The 15,826-nt window shown below is 39.8% G+C and overlaps 1 protein-coding gene across 1 annotated transcript in view; it reads right to left on the minus strand.

The window, feature by feature from the left end:
* Positions 1–331: 331 nt before the first annotated feature.
* Positions 332–15,826, minus strand: part of col23a1a (collagen type XXIII alpha 1 chain a) — a 112,465-nt gene continuing 96,970 nt past the window's right edge. The window contains exons 10-33 of the mRNA XM_054596989.1: positions 14,941–15,015; positions 13,099–13,215; positions 10,780–10,806; positions 10,627–10,653; positions 10,418–10,471; positions 10,272–10,331; positions 10,071–10,115; positions 9,907–9,984; positions 9,691–9,714; positions 6,914–6,958; positions 6,490–6,534; positions 6,317–6,397; positions 6,178–6,231; positions 6,011–6,076; positions 5,882–5,908; positions 5,742–5,801; positions 5,585–5,656; positions 5,459–5,485; positions 5,284–5,337; positions 5,095–5,181; positions 4,714–4,803; positions 3,682–3,720; positions 3,500–3,508; positions 332–2,870 (exon numbers count right to left, since the gene is read on the minus strand). Of these exons, the coding sequence (XP_054452964.1) occupies positions 2,820–2,870; positions 3,500–3,508; positions 3,682–3,720; positions 4,714–4,803; positions 5,095–5,181; positions 5,284–5,337; positions 5,459–5,485; positions 5,585–5,656; positions 5,742–5,801; positions 5,882–5,908; positions 6,011–6,076; positions 6,178–6,231; positions 6,317–6,397; positions 6,490–6,534; positions 6,914–6,958; positions 9,691–9,714; positions 9,907–9,984; positions 10,071–10,115; positions 10,272–10,331; positions 10,418–10,471; positions 10,627–10,653; positions 10,780–10,806; positions 13,099–13,215; positions 14,941–15,015 (1,314 nt within the window). The 3' untranslated portion in view covers positions 332–2,819. The remainder of the gene's footprint in view (positions 2,871–3,499; positions 3,509–3,681; positions 3,721–4,713; positions 4,804–5,094; positions 5,182–5,283; positions 5,338–5,458; positions 5,486–5,584; positions 5,657–5,741; positions 5,802–5,881; positions 5,909–6,010; positions 6,077–6,177; positions 6,232–6,316; positions 6,398–6,489; positions 6,535–6,913; positions 6,959–9,690; positions 9,715–9,906; positions 9,985–10,070; positions 10,116–10,271; positions 10,332–10,417; positions 10,472–10,626; positions 10,654–10,779; positions 10,807–13,098; positions 13,216–14,940; positions 15,016–15,826) is intronic.

Below are 15,826 nucleotides of genomic sequence, written 5' to 3' on the forward strand. Positions count from 1 at the left end.
TAAACTTTAGTAATCTAGGAAAGATCTTTTTTTTTATTGTTAATCATTCAACTGGTTGCTTTCAGTCTTGCAAAAGTCTGAGGATGTGAGGAAAGCTGTTGTCTCTTCTAACATATTGCATGAACTAGAGCTCACAGGGCAGCCTTCCTCATGGTGGGATTGCCTTTGCATAAATATGTATTACAGTACATGCATGTCTTTAACTTAACTAGGGATGGCAGATCATCTTGATATTATATTAATGTTAAATGAATGAGACTGAATATTTTGACATGATTAGGATTTAATGGACAAAAACAACATACAACTGGAGAGTTTACTTCAGTCTACAAGTTTAATTGACCAAATTTCACGTTGTACATTTTTAGACAAGTAATTACAAAAATAGCTTAATTCCTTTACAACCAAATACACAACCAAAAGTCATTCTCACAAAATCAAGCTAATACTTTGAGACTGAGTATGACTAAAACACACATCTGTATTCAGACACTGTGCCATTTACTGACTCCATTACGCCTTAAAACTGAAATCGATAGAATCTGCAAAAGAAATAAACACATATGATAACGTTAAGTGGCAGATAACCATCAGCTTTCAGTGAAATGAGGCTAAGAACTATATCGATCATTAAACCATTCTGTTTTCAACATTTTTTTTAATGATTCTCAAATAAAGTTTGTATGCCCGCTATTCTGTTTTATTTTAATAAAATGCAACTCATTTCAGATTTTTATAGAAAACGTCTCTAGAAAACCTTTAACTTCATAAATGAGTGGTGCAGTATAGGTGTAATATGTGATGTAGCCTACTGGTCTCTCTTTAGTGGGACTGTTCATCAAATTTTTCTCTGATATGAAAATGAATTAATTGATGTCAGTAATTCAATTTTGCACTGATATTTGGCCTATATCATTGGAAAAGTAATTACGAGCCCGCTAGTGGAAATGTTTAATTACAAATTGATTAGGAGAAAGTCAGCATTACCAATGTACTGTGTGATTACTTGATTCAGTAATAACTATAAACAAACACTGTTATCCTTCTGCTGCAAGTACATCATTGGAATTACAAATATCCATATACATGTCCATTTGTGATATTCTTGATTAATTTGAAGATCTTGTGTAAAATCATATTTAGAAAAAAAACCTGTTGTGGTTGTGGTCAAGAATTGGAATTAACAATGTTTAGCAGCCTGTATGTCCATGTGGAATTAAGATCATCAATCAATAAAAACGTTCTGATTGTTAATATCCAGGCTAACAATGAACATGTTGTAAGTGATTGATCGTCAGTCATACCTAGCGATCGACCAGATAGTATATTGCTGAATGCTATTCATATTGTATCAAAAAGTCCAACTAATATCTATGTAGAATATACAGACATCCAATATAAAAACGTAGCCAGAATTTTCCATTCATGTGTATGTATTTCTGTTCATGTAAACAGAACCAAATAATGATTCCACGTAATCTCTGTCCTGTATACATGTAGCCAACTATTTGATAATAGTACATCAGTAAACCCAAGTTTTCTTTATGTTCAACATTCCTTTAAACAATGATATATGTGTTACATTTGACATGTGTGTGGTCTTGCAAATGGATATTCAGAGTATAGCTTTAAAACAGGTACATTAAAGTATATAAGCACCAAGGAGTTATTCCATCTGAGAAAAATGTATTTGAAAGACAAAAACACACCAGAAAAAGTCATCTGATGGTAAAGACTTGAAACTTTTTTGTGATAATTGAAAAAAGCACAAACTCAAAATGCAAAATAACTGACAGTTATAAACCATTATCCTAAGGAGTACTGCTGGGATAAAAACAACAAACTACCCCCAAAACAAAGGTTGTGTATACATTTGATTCAAATTTCATCCTGTAGTCTGTTAGTCCTCCAGTCCAAATAATTATATTGATAAAAAAATATCAAACAAACAACACACATTTAAGTCAGCAGCATAACTTACACTGTCCGGAGCAAACTGGCAACAGTAAATCAAACATGTCTTCATCAATGATTAAAGGATAATGATCAGTTAAAATGCAGCAAAATTATAGAGAAAAATAATTTGACTGGCAATTATTTGTCAAGGCAAGACAATACTTGTTTATAACTAATACTGCAAATAGTTCCTTCAACTCTGGCCTTGAAATTTCACTATCTATATATTCCACAAACATGGCAATGCACAGGAATGCAAAATGTAACTGGACAAAAACTGGTACGAATATAACAAAAGAAAAACAAGTCACCACTCCCACAAGTGCAAGTCTTAAAAAAGGTAGACTTACTGACTTTTCTGAGTGGCTTGTTCAAATGAAAAGACTATTAAAGACCACTTATTGAAAATTAAAGTGAATCTAATTTAGTTCAAGCTTTCAGTCAGGGAGTCATAAAGCTGTCTGGATGCTTAACAACACTGTGCTTTGTTATGATCATGCATTTAACTAGTGAAAACCTTTACAAAAGAACCATACAAGAGATCACCACAACTTGTTCAACGCGTCTGTGCAGTAAATCCTTTCCTATGTGCCAGTGACGTCAGTGCCTCCAAAATAACTTTGACTGGTGATGAAGCTATTGTGCAACAACATCAGCCTCAGGTGTGTCTTTACTTCTCAGGTGAAGGTGGAAATGCAGGGTTCTCTGTCGCCCCTCCTCCCGGAGAGTTTCCATAGCGGAGGGTGTGAGTGTTCAGTTTGTCTGTGAGTCATTACATGGCTCACTCTGCTTCATAAAGGCCAATCTGCCCTTGTGCTCTCTGCCTGTTTATGTGGCCTTTCTCCACCAGGCCCAACACCTCTTCAGGGCTGGGAGAGACGCTTGCGTTTGAGCTTCTGCCTTGCCATTTCCTCCTTTAAAAAAAACAGAGACAGGAGAAGAGAGTACTGACCCACATTCCTCAATCTGCCACTCCCAAAGAGATCTGTCCATCCATCCAAGCATCCGTGAGGCTGGGTGAGTGCACACACCATTATATCCATACAGCGTTCATGATTACAATCAGGCAGCAAATCAGGCCTTTTTATTAGTGAGGCCGCTAGACCGTCAAGGCACTCCAACAATGTCATCTGGACTGTCCTTCAAAGTAAGTCCAAAGTGAGTCCAACTGCCAGCTCAGTTTCTTCTCTTCAAAACCATAGCTGCATTCTCAACAACACATTGGATCGTTAAAGTTTAAAAAAGTTTTGTAATACTGTAGACTCAAAAATGTCCTTGTTAAAAAAAATCTCAATATATTATATAAAATGTTTTATGAAAAAGGGGAAAAAAAGGGAGAGGGTTGTTGGTGTAGTATTCAACTGCAATATATACCATATCAATATGTACAGATTCCATGCTGCTGGTTAGTCATCACTGCAAAAGAAGAATAGTAGGGATTTATTATTAGTAGTGTATCTAATTAAAATCCAAACAAAAATGACTATTGATCTCAAAAACTCATGCTTTATGATAACAAGCTCACACACTGTAATATACTTACAAAATGCCCCTGTATCAAATCAGAGTCAAGCAATTAATTTAATGCTGACACTCCATGAGTATTAATGTATGCGTTGGTTGCACATAGTGTTAGCTTTTTACTATTCCCTGACTGTGCAATCTACTGTCTACAATAAAATGCTACTCCTTTAATAGTTAACTAAATAACCTCTGAACACTCACCTTGTGCCAGCAGCCTGGTATTGGCAGCCCATCCTGTCCCTGCAGAGAAAGAACAGCAATGGAATGTTTACAAGCAAGACAATGTCATGTGATGCATGCTTAAACACACCTTACAGTCATGCGTGATAATGTCCATGGTGTGTACTCTCTATCAGCAAACTGATGGTGTTAAATAAAGAAAGGTTGGAGGCTGAGCTCTAAAAAATTCAAATCCAAGCAAATGAGAATAGTGAAAAGAAATGTCAATTTTTTTTTCTTCTTTCTGAAAGCTGTATTTTTTCTTTTTAAATGGCAATTTAAAAGTTGACATTTTGGGGAGCATTTTGGGAAATAGTTGTATATGCTTTTTGGCAGAGCTTTAGATTAATATTGTTTCAACTCTCATATCTCTATCTATCTATATGTTAAATATAAGGCTACAACTGGTAGCCGTTAGGTTAGCTTAGCATAAAGACCTTTGGGCTGAGCCAGGCTAACAGTTTCCCCCTGTTGCCAGTCTTTATGCTAAGCTAAGCTATTTGACTGCAGCCTTATATTTAACAGATATGTGATGGGTATTGATGCGCTCATCTAAATTTTACTCCATACAGCGAATATTGATGAATGGTGACAATCTGTGGTTTTATATGCATACGTCTATTTCTGGATGCTCTTATTGCGGGTCTACTCTAGACTGCTATTTTTTCCTTTTCAGTTTTTTGCCGACTAGAAATAAAGAGTTTCACGTTAGTAACCAGGCGTCTTCTATCCCTTTATTTCATACATTAAAAGCAAGATATCTGATCATATAGATACATTTCCGGCATAGACATAGTCTTTTCCCAAAGCCAGTTAGTATTGAAACTTCTTAATATTACTGTTATTATCTGTGAATGTCTCTCTACACAGTGAATACTCAACTAGACGTACATGAAGTATGAGTTGGTGACAAACAGAACATGCATAACAGAGTTTAAGTGATTGAACAGAAAATAGCAACAGCAGATGCAAAAATAGTGATGCAAAAGGAGGAAGGAGACAAAGATACTGTACCACAGGACAGGGGGCCTCATGGCCGGAAGGAGGAAGAGGAGGAGATGGAGGAGAAGAAAGCCCTGCCCCTTTAGACACATCTTTACAACCCTGTCAGCAAGAGCCAGTCACACATTCATAGCATTGAGGAGGAAATTCAGAGAAACACACAGAAAATGAAAGAAACAGTGTTGAGAGAAGAAAGTAGGGGAATACTGTATAAGGTAAGAGGAAAGTGGTAGGTAGAAAATCCTTTCTAATGTGCAGTACTAATGTGCAGTACTAAAGTGTGTGTGTGTGTGTGTGTGTGTGTGTGTGTGTGTGTGTGTGTGTGTGTGTGTGTGTGTGTGTGTGTGTGTGTGTGTGTGTGTGTGTGTGTGTGTGTGTGTGGATGAGACATACCACAGGACAGGGCTGGTCCAGGCCTGGAGGACCCTGCTCTCCCTTCTGGCCCTTTAGACCCCTCTTTCCCACTGATCCCCGGTCACCCTGAACGTGAGGAAGAAGGGGGAAAACATTGTGGAAACAATATTGAAATGGTTGTATTTTAATGAAGATAATGAAATATATATGTTTGCGTTCTGTACTAACCTTGTCTCCTCTTTCCCCTCGATCACCTTTTTCTGCCATCAGACCCGGGAAACCCTGGAGATAGAAGCACATACGAGTCAGACGGCAGATTGTCAATGGACACAGATTCAAGTTAAATTCAAATGATAATGATATAATAGAGAATGTCAAGATCCATTCCTAGCGAGACACTCACGTCTAGTCCAGGCTCTCCTGGTCTGCCCTGCAAACACACATTCACAGATATAAATCATAAGGTATGTTTTATTGAAGACAATAAAACATTTAGTTAAGACATTAAGGGAGGTGATCAGGCGCTTACTTTGTCTCCCTTCGCACCTGGAAGACCCACTAACCCTGCAGACCCAGTTGGGCCCTGGAGACCGTCGAATCCCTGCAGTTAAAAAAGTACATTATCATCACTGTGTCATGTCTATTGTTTAGCATGTTACATTAATAGTAAATAATTGGTCACTCACTTTGGGTCCAGGAGCACCAGACTCCCCTTTCTCTCCCTTTATCCCGAATCCAGGCTCACCCTGCATTAGTAGGACAGGAACACTGAGTACCAAACATTATGTCAAAGCCTCTACCACATTCTATGATCTTGCAGTCTTACCTTAGGACCAGGCATACCATGGAGCCCCTGAAAAACATGTGTGAGTGAGTGTGACAGCTACTGATGCAAACAACAAACTAGAATTGAATAGTTTCTACCTGGATTTGGAAAGAGATTATAAATTCTCACCGTAGATCCAGGGGACCCGGGAACCCCTGGTGGGCCAGGTGGGCCTGGCTGCGAAATCATCTGAACCTGAATACCATCGCAATTAGAAAAAGTCAGAGATTAACAAAATGTTAACAACTGATACACAGACACAAGGGAATGTTGTATTGCATGCGTGTTTCACTAACCAGGTTGTCGTCCATTCTGCAGTTGCCTTTCTCTCCTTTGTGTCCGTCCATACCCTGACCCACAAAAAGCAAGATGAACTCCCAGATGTTTATGTACTTTCCACTGTTTGTGTATCAGAGAGACATGTTGACTACTTACAGCAGGCCCAGAGAGACCCATCTCTCCCTTCTCTCCTCTCTCGCCAGGCGTTCCGGTCTCACCCATGTCACCTTTAGGTCCCTGGAGACAAAGAATCAAGAGTCAGTTCAATGAGAAACATAAACAATGATATGAGACATTTAGTCTGCCTGTGTGTAATTAAGCAACCGTACCTTCTCCCCATCGACTCCTGCTAGCCCAGGTAAACCAAGCTCACCCTGAAAGATGACAAACAGAGAAAAGATTAATTTGATCAATATGACTGGCTTTAACACAACGCATACTATTATTCTCACCAGACATATAGTATATGACAGTATTTGGGTAAAAAAAACCCGTTAAAGCTGAGTTTCTGTTGATAATTGTGGCATGTTTGACATTGTCTAGTCTACAACACTGTGTATCTAATATGTTAAATTATGACTCTATAATATCTGTATAAATAATTATGGCCTTTAGATAATGAATATAGGAAGTAAGTGCCCTTCTTCCATAGATTCTTGCTGGAGGACCTAATGACTCTTGTCGCTTTTGTAGTTGGAAGAAGTCACATAAAGAGTAATATATGCGGCAATAATTTCATGATTCAGCCCTTACCTTTTCCCCTGAAGGGCCTGGGGGTCCAGGTGGTCCAGGTGGACCCTGCAGAAAGAAAGAAATTGAGCAAAAGATATATATGCCCTGATAATCTTTACGATGTGTCTAATCTTAGAATGAATTAAAGTTTATCCATCCTGTGCCTGCAATAATGTGTTGGCCACTTGGGGGCAGTGAAAACAAGCTGTAAACACAACATCACCACCTTTTAAGTTCATATAGTGAACTTGTTAGCAAACAGATGCTTATTTGCACATCCAGCAGATATGGAGCAACATTAGCATTCCAACATTAAGTTTAATATGACACCACATACAAATTTGAATCTCTAATGCATCTGTTATTTTATTCCATCCATATTGGCTAGGTGCATCGCAACATAAAAAAATAAAAAATGTTCACCCATAATCATGAAATTGTAATTATATACGAGAGCCCTATACAAGGCTGCCATCATTATGAAAACATCCACATCTGAGTTGAAATCATCAACTCAACCAACCTTCTACCAATCTTGTTTGTCAGCAATAAATGAACAGTAGAACGCATCATTTATTAGCCAATCAGAGGCAGAGTAGGGCGGGTCTTTGGGGAATGTGGGTGAGGAAAGATTCAGTCAAACTACCTTTAAATAACAGACCTTTTCTTTAAAAAACTTTCTTGCACACTTATTGCTATTTTATCATTGGAGCGGCTTCATAACAATGGAGGCACATATGCCAGGTTGCCTTGCCTTGCTCCACAATGTCCACCAGCTAGTCACTAACTTTGTCTGTCTGCAGTTTGGTGCTGGGCAGGTATCGCACAGTTTTTTTTTTTCAGAGCTTTTTGTGATGAAAGTGGATTGCTGTTGTGGCTGTAAACATCCCTGATGAGAGCTGTGAGAGTGAATAGTAAAGCTGCGGGTTGGAGAGAGCAAACAAAGACCTGAAACTGTAAAGCTCCAGATAGTTCAGATGATTCTCTGTGGTTTGTCACCATTGATTTACCATTTCACATACAAGCAGTCATGTGATCCGTTTTTAATATAAAAATACTGAATATACCTGCTTTATTTACATCTGTCATTTTCAGACATGTTGTATATGTATGTCTGTTTACGCTGTTTATCACAATGATGGAAAAACTCCACCATGAGACTTGAACATGGGCCAACACAAAAGAAAAACAACAAGGCTGATTGATTTCTTAATGCAAGCCTGACAGTAAACAAATCCAATGACTTCTTTCTTTCAATCTGTTCGCTGATCACAACCAACTTGAAGCAATTTCATTTTACAAAGATTGTGCTGAATGTGGTTTGTGGTACACAACTAAAGCCTGGCATCATGTTCCATTCTGTCAATTGTTTTGATGCAGGATGAGACTGTTACACAAAAGAAAGGAGAAGAAAAACAGTCACTTGACTTTATGAAACGCTATGGACGAAGAATAACATACCATGTCCATCCCATGTTGTCTTCTATGCTGGTTAATGAGTGACAGCCCCTTAAATCACGCTCCTTGATATCTATATCCTCAAGGTTACAATTGTAACTTCTCCCTCTGAAGTCCTCTGCCATCTTGAAGTCATAAAAAAAGGAACCCATGTTGCCTCTCGAGTCTATTCCTTTTAATAATTTCAAACTTTTTGTTTATCATCCATTTCACCATGGAAACCAATAGATGTTTACAAACAACTATTTGATCTGAAATATTCCATCAATTTAAAGTGAGGGCTTTCCATGCAAATAATTACACAAAAAGCGGTAAAATGAATGACAGTAACAGGCAACCAATTTTAGCATGGTTTTAAACCAAATTCATCATCACATAAAATTTCCCCACAGATGAAACAAACACGGCTTTTCACAAAAACAAGTAAATGGATCATAACACGAGCTGGGTGGGCAATGATCACTCCCCGCTAGATGGATATAATTCCAGCTGAGACCTTGCGTGTGATTTGGTGCCAGATGACCCACATGGGCAAAGGGCTTCTGATAAGATCTCAGGTTCGTGTTTGCACAAACTCCTTTGTAACTGTCTCACGCTGCTGTCTACGGCTTTGCATGCAGGAGCCCAATTCAGATCAGGTCCGAAGGGACCTGGTGCTAAGTGGTTTTTAATCAAATACACACTCCACTGCAGAGATAGTCATCTGTTATTAGCATGTAGCACGGTACATGGAATCAAAGGGTGGTGTGTAGGAGAGGGATATGAAACTGAGACTGTGGCGACCATGAGGGGTTCCCCTCCCATCCTTTCTAATGCATTCCTCTTGTGCACTCTGTTATGTGGAACACAAATCCATAAAAAAAAAAACACCATGCTGCCCTATAGCGAGTTATATTCACATATCGTGTGAGGCACATTGGAAACATGGCATGAAAACACACTCAGAACAGTATAGCAAAAGGCTGGTGATTTTTCAGCATGATTAAGCATGCTTCTTCAGGCTGCATGTTATCTGATAGAAGAGCACAGCTGTACTATATTTGCTGGAGCTGTGTGTTTTATTCCCAACAAATACACAAGAGAGCCTGGTAGACTAGTAAACCAGGAACATTCTAAAATGCTCTTTAGATGTTGCCTCTGAAGTGACAGCCAATACATCTGAAGTTTGTAGTTCTGGGTGGAGGGCATCTACAAAAACATACAGATCCACTGCCTGAAGAAGGTGTGAAAAGGTGCGAATACACACGGGTTGTGTCCTTATGCAAGCCTGTGTGAGCATCATTATAGGTGTTAGTTACTGATCACTCCACCAAAACCATGCAGAAATAAGGGCAGATTACCGAAACACTGATGGTGTTGATGGCCTGTCAAGGAGAAATGGCGACACGTTCAGTTTTGCGGTTGCGAAAAAGAAAATAGTGTTTCCTTGCACACTACCATTTATGGGCTTGTTTAGGTTTTCCCTGATGCCTAACTTGAGATTCTGTGATAAAAGTCTGATGTAATATGTAATGCAACCATATATCTGGTCTCATCGACGCTTGAACATCACTCACCTGGAAAGCATCTAGAAGCTTCCCATTGAAGTCGATGATGTCGGAGGAGCCTTTTGTGCCTTTTTCACCAGGATAACCCTGTGGCAGCGACAGAGAAACATGAATGAGAAATAATCGAACAACTGAAGATAATCATAATACTGTGTTTCTGTTCATACACATACCATGGGTCCCTGTTGTCCTTGTTCTCCTATTTCCCCTTTGTCTCCCTGTTTGATCACACATATGACATATTATGGTAGAACTCTCTCATACAATAGATATTTAAAATGTTTTAAATAGTTTTGAAATAATGTTATAGCTAAGAAATGTACCAAGTATTTATGTGTGTATTGTTTAAATACAATTTCATATGGGTTTCCTACCTTCATTCCCGGGAATCCCTCCATGCCTCTCTCTCCCTTTTCTCCCATGCCGGACACACCCTGTTTTCACACACAGTAAACCTTTAACACAATGCATGAAAACACAGATACATTAAAATACTTCAATGAGTGACACTTATGTGTACCTTCGCTCCTGGAGGACCCTGTGATCCTGGATGGCCGGGCTCACCATCTTCTCCCTGTCAATTCATAAAAGTCCAGAAATGTCAAAAATTCAAACTTTTGGTCACACAATACTTCTGTAGATACTGCAGAATGTTACAAAACACTTCAGGAAGACACAAAGTAAGAAAATTTAGTTGAGTCAAGGTCGGATATCTAGTAATGATTGTACCGGCTTCCCAGGTGATCCTTGTGGCCCCTGAAAAAGACATAGAATTGTTTACCATTATTATCCAGAGGGAGAAAAAAATCATCATCACAGACTTATAACAGTTATTCATGAACAACATTCGAATAGCTCGAACTGGACTTGAACGGCACTCACATCAACGCCATCACGTCCTGGAAAACCCTGAGGAGGACAGAGGAGACATTTAGTTACTAGACTTCACGTAAATCTCCATCAAAGAGTCAAACCACTTTAGCCACTAGATGTCAGTGTTCAACAAGGCATGACCAGTCCATGGACTCGAGTTTAGCAAGCACTTATTCTGAGCCAGAGTACTTAGCCTACAGACAGGTGACAAAGCACAAACAACATATGAATGGTTTGATATGCTAAGGCCGTTGCAGTCAGATCTCAAACTAATTAAACTCCTATGGGAGATTTCATGTGTTTTAGACAGTGCTTTCCAACAGCATCATCAAAACACTAAATTAAAGAACAACAATAGCAATTATTAAAACACTTTCTGTTGCTTTTTCCTTTGATGTGTCACCAATCTGTATATTCAAAATGACTATTTTTTTGCAATTGGCAGGAGATGACTACGGAGCCCCGGCCAGAACTTGGTGTGTTATGATGAGCAATAACCCAACACAAACACTGAGAGAGTATTCAATGTCCACTTTTTGGCATCTGTCCATCGGTGGTTTGGCTTATTTAGGTAAACGGACCTATCGCGGCTGTTTGTGAGGGCCAGGTGGCTTTATGCTTGGAGCAGCTTAACATCTGCTATGAAGTCATCCATGGCAGAGACCACTTACTAGGAACTTGTGCAAGAGCCCTCCATCTCTCTCTCTCTCACACACGCCCTGCTATCAAGTGGTTGTGTTTACTTGATCACTCACTGCAATAAATGTATGCTATAAATTGGAGGTTATTAACCTTCCGCTCTGTCCTCATATTTAACAATAATGTGCAGAAGCTACTTAGACGTGTCCCAGCTGGTTTTCTTCCTCCTGCTCTCTGCCAGCACATACGAACTGTCATCCTGATCCTCTCTACTGCTATGTGGTCCTCTTTTATGTCCATCCTCTGTTGCTCCAGCAGCTTTTTAACCTCTTTTCTCACCCCTCTTATCTCCTCCTTGTCTTTTGATCTTTCTTCCACAGCAGAGTGAAACAAATCACCGTTGCAAATAACTTTTTAGTACTTCTTTTATTCTGAGCGCAGAAAAGGATGGATGAAGACCAGTTCAGATGTCAGATGCGTTCCATATATAAATTCAGTTACAGTGATTTTCTGAAGTTAGATATGATATTAATGGACACATCCACCACAGCAGTTTCAGAAACTAGTTGCACTACTTTGTTTGAGCTGTCCTTCCTTTACTTTCCACTTTAAAGAAACAACAGACGCTGGTTCAAGGACGCCCACGCCGGGGGCTCGCTCACTTTCTCCTGCTCAGCCCACTCAGACATCTGCCAACAACATGGAGTGACTTTTAGCGTCACTCTGCTTTTGTTTTTGCTGTTTTAATTTTGCAATGCCTTTAATCAACTTTAATCGACTAGGTTGCATCACGGCCCCCTCTCTTCGACAGGTCTGCTTTAAGTCATTTTCTGAGCTGTGCTGGCTTTCTCTTTTGTCGGGTTCTGCATAATTTCTCAACTCACCCACACTGACACCAAACATTTTTCACTTGAATCTTATTGCTGCCTTGTGCCATTTGAGGGTAACACAGAATTCATTGCCTCACTTGGTTAAACAACAATTACCTTAACAGCCTCTTTCTCTCTCTTCCATCCTACAACCACAGCTTAAAGCTGCCGCTGCATATGAACTAAACTCTGGGAAGCAGAAAGTAAATTTGGAGAAACATAAACTGCCTGAGGCGAGGAGCACAACTATTGTTTGGCGAGGCCGGCAAACTGCCCATGAACTCGCCGCAGTGCCATATCTGTTTCAGGGGTGCACAGCGACACAGTCGTGGTATAGGAGGGTGGGAGAATGGGGGGCGTTTTGGGGAACTTTGTGGCCGCTATCTTACACAAACCAGATGAGGCCAGGAGTAGAGTTGCTATTCTGGAAGCTTTTAGGTAAGCCACAGCTCATTGGCAAACCAGGAAGAATGAGAATTTGGGTTCATTGCAATTCACTGCATATACCCTTACCCCCTTAATACATGTGTATAAATGCACATTCACTCATAGCATTAACACACATATTTTCAATCTTTCACAACCTGGGGTTGAACCCTACCAGGTCAACCCAACTGGGGTAACGGCAGTCCCTGATGACTGAGGTGTTTTACACAACTGCATTCTTTGTGGTGTGACCTTAGTTAGAGGGTGAGTAAAAGGGGGGGAATGATGAAAGAGGATGAGAATAACAGCAACAAAGTGTGGGTGTGTATGGGTGTATTGTTTCATGTAGTGGGTATACGTTTGTCTCTTGTGATGCATGAGGAGAAACTCTCACCGGCTCGCCAGAAGGGCCACGTGGCCCGTCCTTGCCTGTGTTCCCAGGGGGGCCTCGGGGACCTGGAGGACCGGGAGGACCAGGAGGACCAGCGGGTCCAGCTTGGCCTTGATCACCCTGATGTAAAAGAACAACAAAAACACAAAAGAATGAGGGAAAGAAATGCGGGGGGAAAAAAAGTATTATATCCATCAAAAAGTAAAGCATTATTTCTTAATAGTTATTAGTCTTGGATTGTCTATAGTCTATGTTTGTCTGTATCAATGCGGGTCTTAAACCAATCAGAATTATCAAGGGCAGGTTTGAACCTCTTTGGTCAACAAGTGACAATGTCACTTTGAGCTTATAGCAAACAGTTGCCTATTTACATATTCAGCAGATAGGGAGCAACATTAGAAGTAATTTGGAGCCATGTTCATATCCATCTAAGTCCAATAGTCACCCTTCTTGTAGCTCTGTTTTTCGTTTCCACTAACTCCTGGGGGAAACCTGCTGTTTAGCTGCTCAATACTCCAACAGATAGTTGCTAACTTTGTTTATCTGTGGTTTTGTGCTTTCATGAAAACAGTTGAAACTGCCGAAAACAAAGCTATGAGAATGGTTCAAGTCAATCAAAACAGTAAGCTTTTGGAATTTAAATAACAAAACACTGAGCTAAAAGACGAGCTGAGGAGAACTGAGGTTGATGGACTTGTGTGGGTTCATAACTATGAGTGACTGGATTTACAAATAGACATCTGATTCATACTCAATATAATAATATTGATTATAGCCTTTAAATGTCTGTAATATAATCAGCATATTGAATCATTTAGGCCTTTCGACATCATTCAAAATCCTGATTAAACTTTTCCATCATTAGGCTGTAGCTTGTTAGCTTAATCTGCTCATATAATAGATGGAGTCCTAAAAAGTGACACTTGGAGACTGGAGTTGGCCAATAGCAGCAGTCCTCATCTGGTGAGTCAGACTGATACTTAGTCACAAAGTGAAACACACCCATGCTGACAAACGCAATCTCAGAGACAGGAAACCGTTAATTGAAGACACCGTTATCTGTTGAATGAGGTGTTTCTTTTCTGTTTATGCTTCAAAAAACAAAATATTTGAGTGACACCTGACTTCTATCAATAAACCTTTCATCACTGGATCTACAGCCAACTAGGACCACGTCTTGTTCTGATGACTTCCACCCTCATGCTTAGGCCAAACACAAACCACAAACGCCCTAGAGGTCCAGCTCACCACATAAGGGGATGTACTGTAGGCCCAGTGTTGTCTCAATAGTCACATGGTGACTCTTCCTCTGCATAACCCATGTGGTGCATTAGCGTTTGCTTTGTTGCGGCAAGCAACATGGTACAGCAAGGCCTTTCAAGAAATTTATATTACCAAGACCTTCAAATAGAAGACTAAAACCTTTTTTTCTTGTACTGATAATTATTATGTCTTTATTAAGCTAAGGCTTTGATGTAACTGTCACCAACAAAGCTTTTCTATTCTCCTTGTAATGAGAAGCACACATTTCTGGAGGCTCTCTGAAATGTGTGTGGCTCATCTTCCAAGATGTTTTGCTACATTTCTGGATGCTTTAGAACTTTTATAAACAATTTAACATATTGAGTATGTTAAATTGTTTATAAACAATTTAACATTGTTTATAAATATTAATATAACTGACCAGCCAAGCACACAAGAAAAATTATGAAAAAACACAAAATCAGTAAAATGCAACATGACTGAGAAAGTACGAAGGAAGGGAGATGCATTGCTAATCAAAACAAGCAAAATAAAGGTTAGTTAAAGTGTTTAAAGTTCACACATGCACTAGTTGTGGTGTACCTTCAGAAAGCGTCTCTGAAAACTATTGGACTGATCTCCAGAGAGAAAGCCATGATCATGTCTGGGGAAGACCATCTGAGATGCAAGAGGTGCGGCAGGGACAAGAAGTAGAAATACAGCAGAATAAGGAAAGAGTGGAATATAGAGGGGGGGGGGGGGGACATGGAGCATGTTGAAGGACAAAAAAGAGGGAGAAGAAAAAGGGATAAATGAGTAAAGAAACCAGAAACCAATAGCTAATCAAGAGAGTGCAGATGAGAGTCCATCCAAGAGGGAAATAACTGCTGTGGGAAAAACAGATGAGAGATCAGCAGCCTCTGAAGCTGTGAGCCAAAAGAGAAAGCTCAAGGAGGGTGTTTTGCTCATTTGTCTGCAGCGATAGTGACAGATGAGCAGCCTGACAGAGAGCAGAGACGGCTGGGAGGACTACGGGACAGATCGCTTGGAGGAACAAACCTTGACGGTGAGAATCTGATTACTATGCAGACCTGCATATGTGCTGTAGTTAGGAGGACCCTGAAGAGAGGAAGTGACAAAGGCCAAGGTGAATAACTTACTGTGGCAAATGGGGTTGAAAAGGGCATGAAAAGATATACATTTGAGAATGCACAAAAATACATCATCTGCAAATAGTGGGACGTACGCTCCATTAAAACGGAGAAATACTGCTAAATCAAAACTAAAACCCAGTAACTGTCGCCTTTGTCCTTTCAGAAACTGTATCTTGGGTTTCTTGTTCAAACATGTATTTAATTCTGTGTGTGTGTTTCATTCAATGTCTCCCCCCGGTCCCTTTGCGACCAAACCAAACAGAGGTGGCTTGGCTCTTTCAGGCCGACAGACACTAACTGTGATGATTGTATGTCAAGCTGAAAGGAGCAGAGTT

This window comes from Anoplopoma fimbria, chromosome 4, assembly GCF_027596085.1.
Source record: "Anoplopoma fimbria isolate UVic2021 breed Golden Eagle Sablefish chromosome 4, Afim_UVic_2022, whole genome shotgun sequence".
Lineage (NCBI taxonomy): Eukaryota > Metazoa > Chordata > Actinopteri > Perciformes > Anoplopomatidae > Anoplopoma > Anoplopoma fimbria.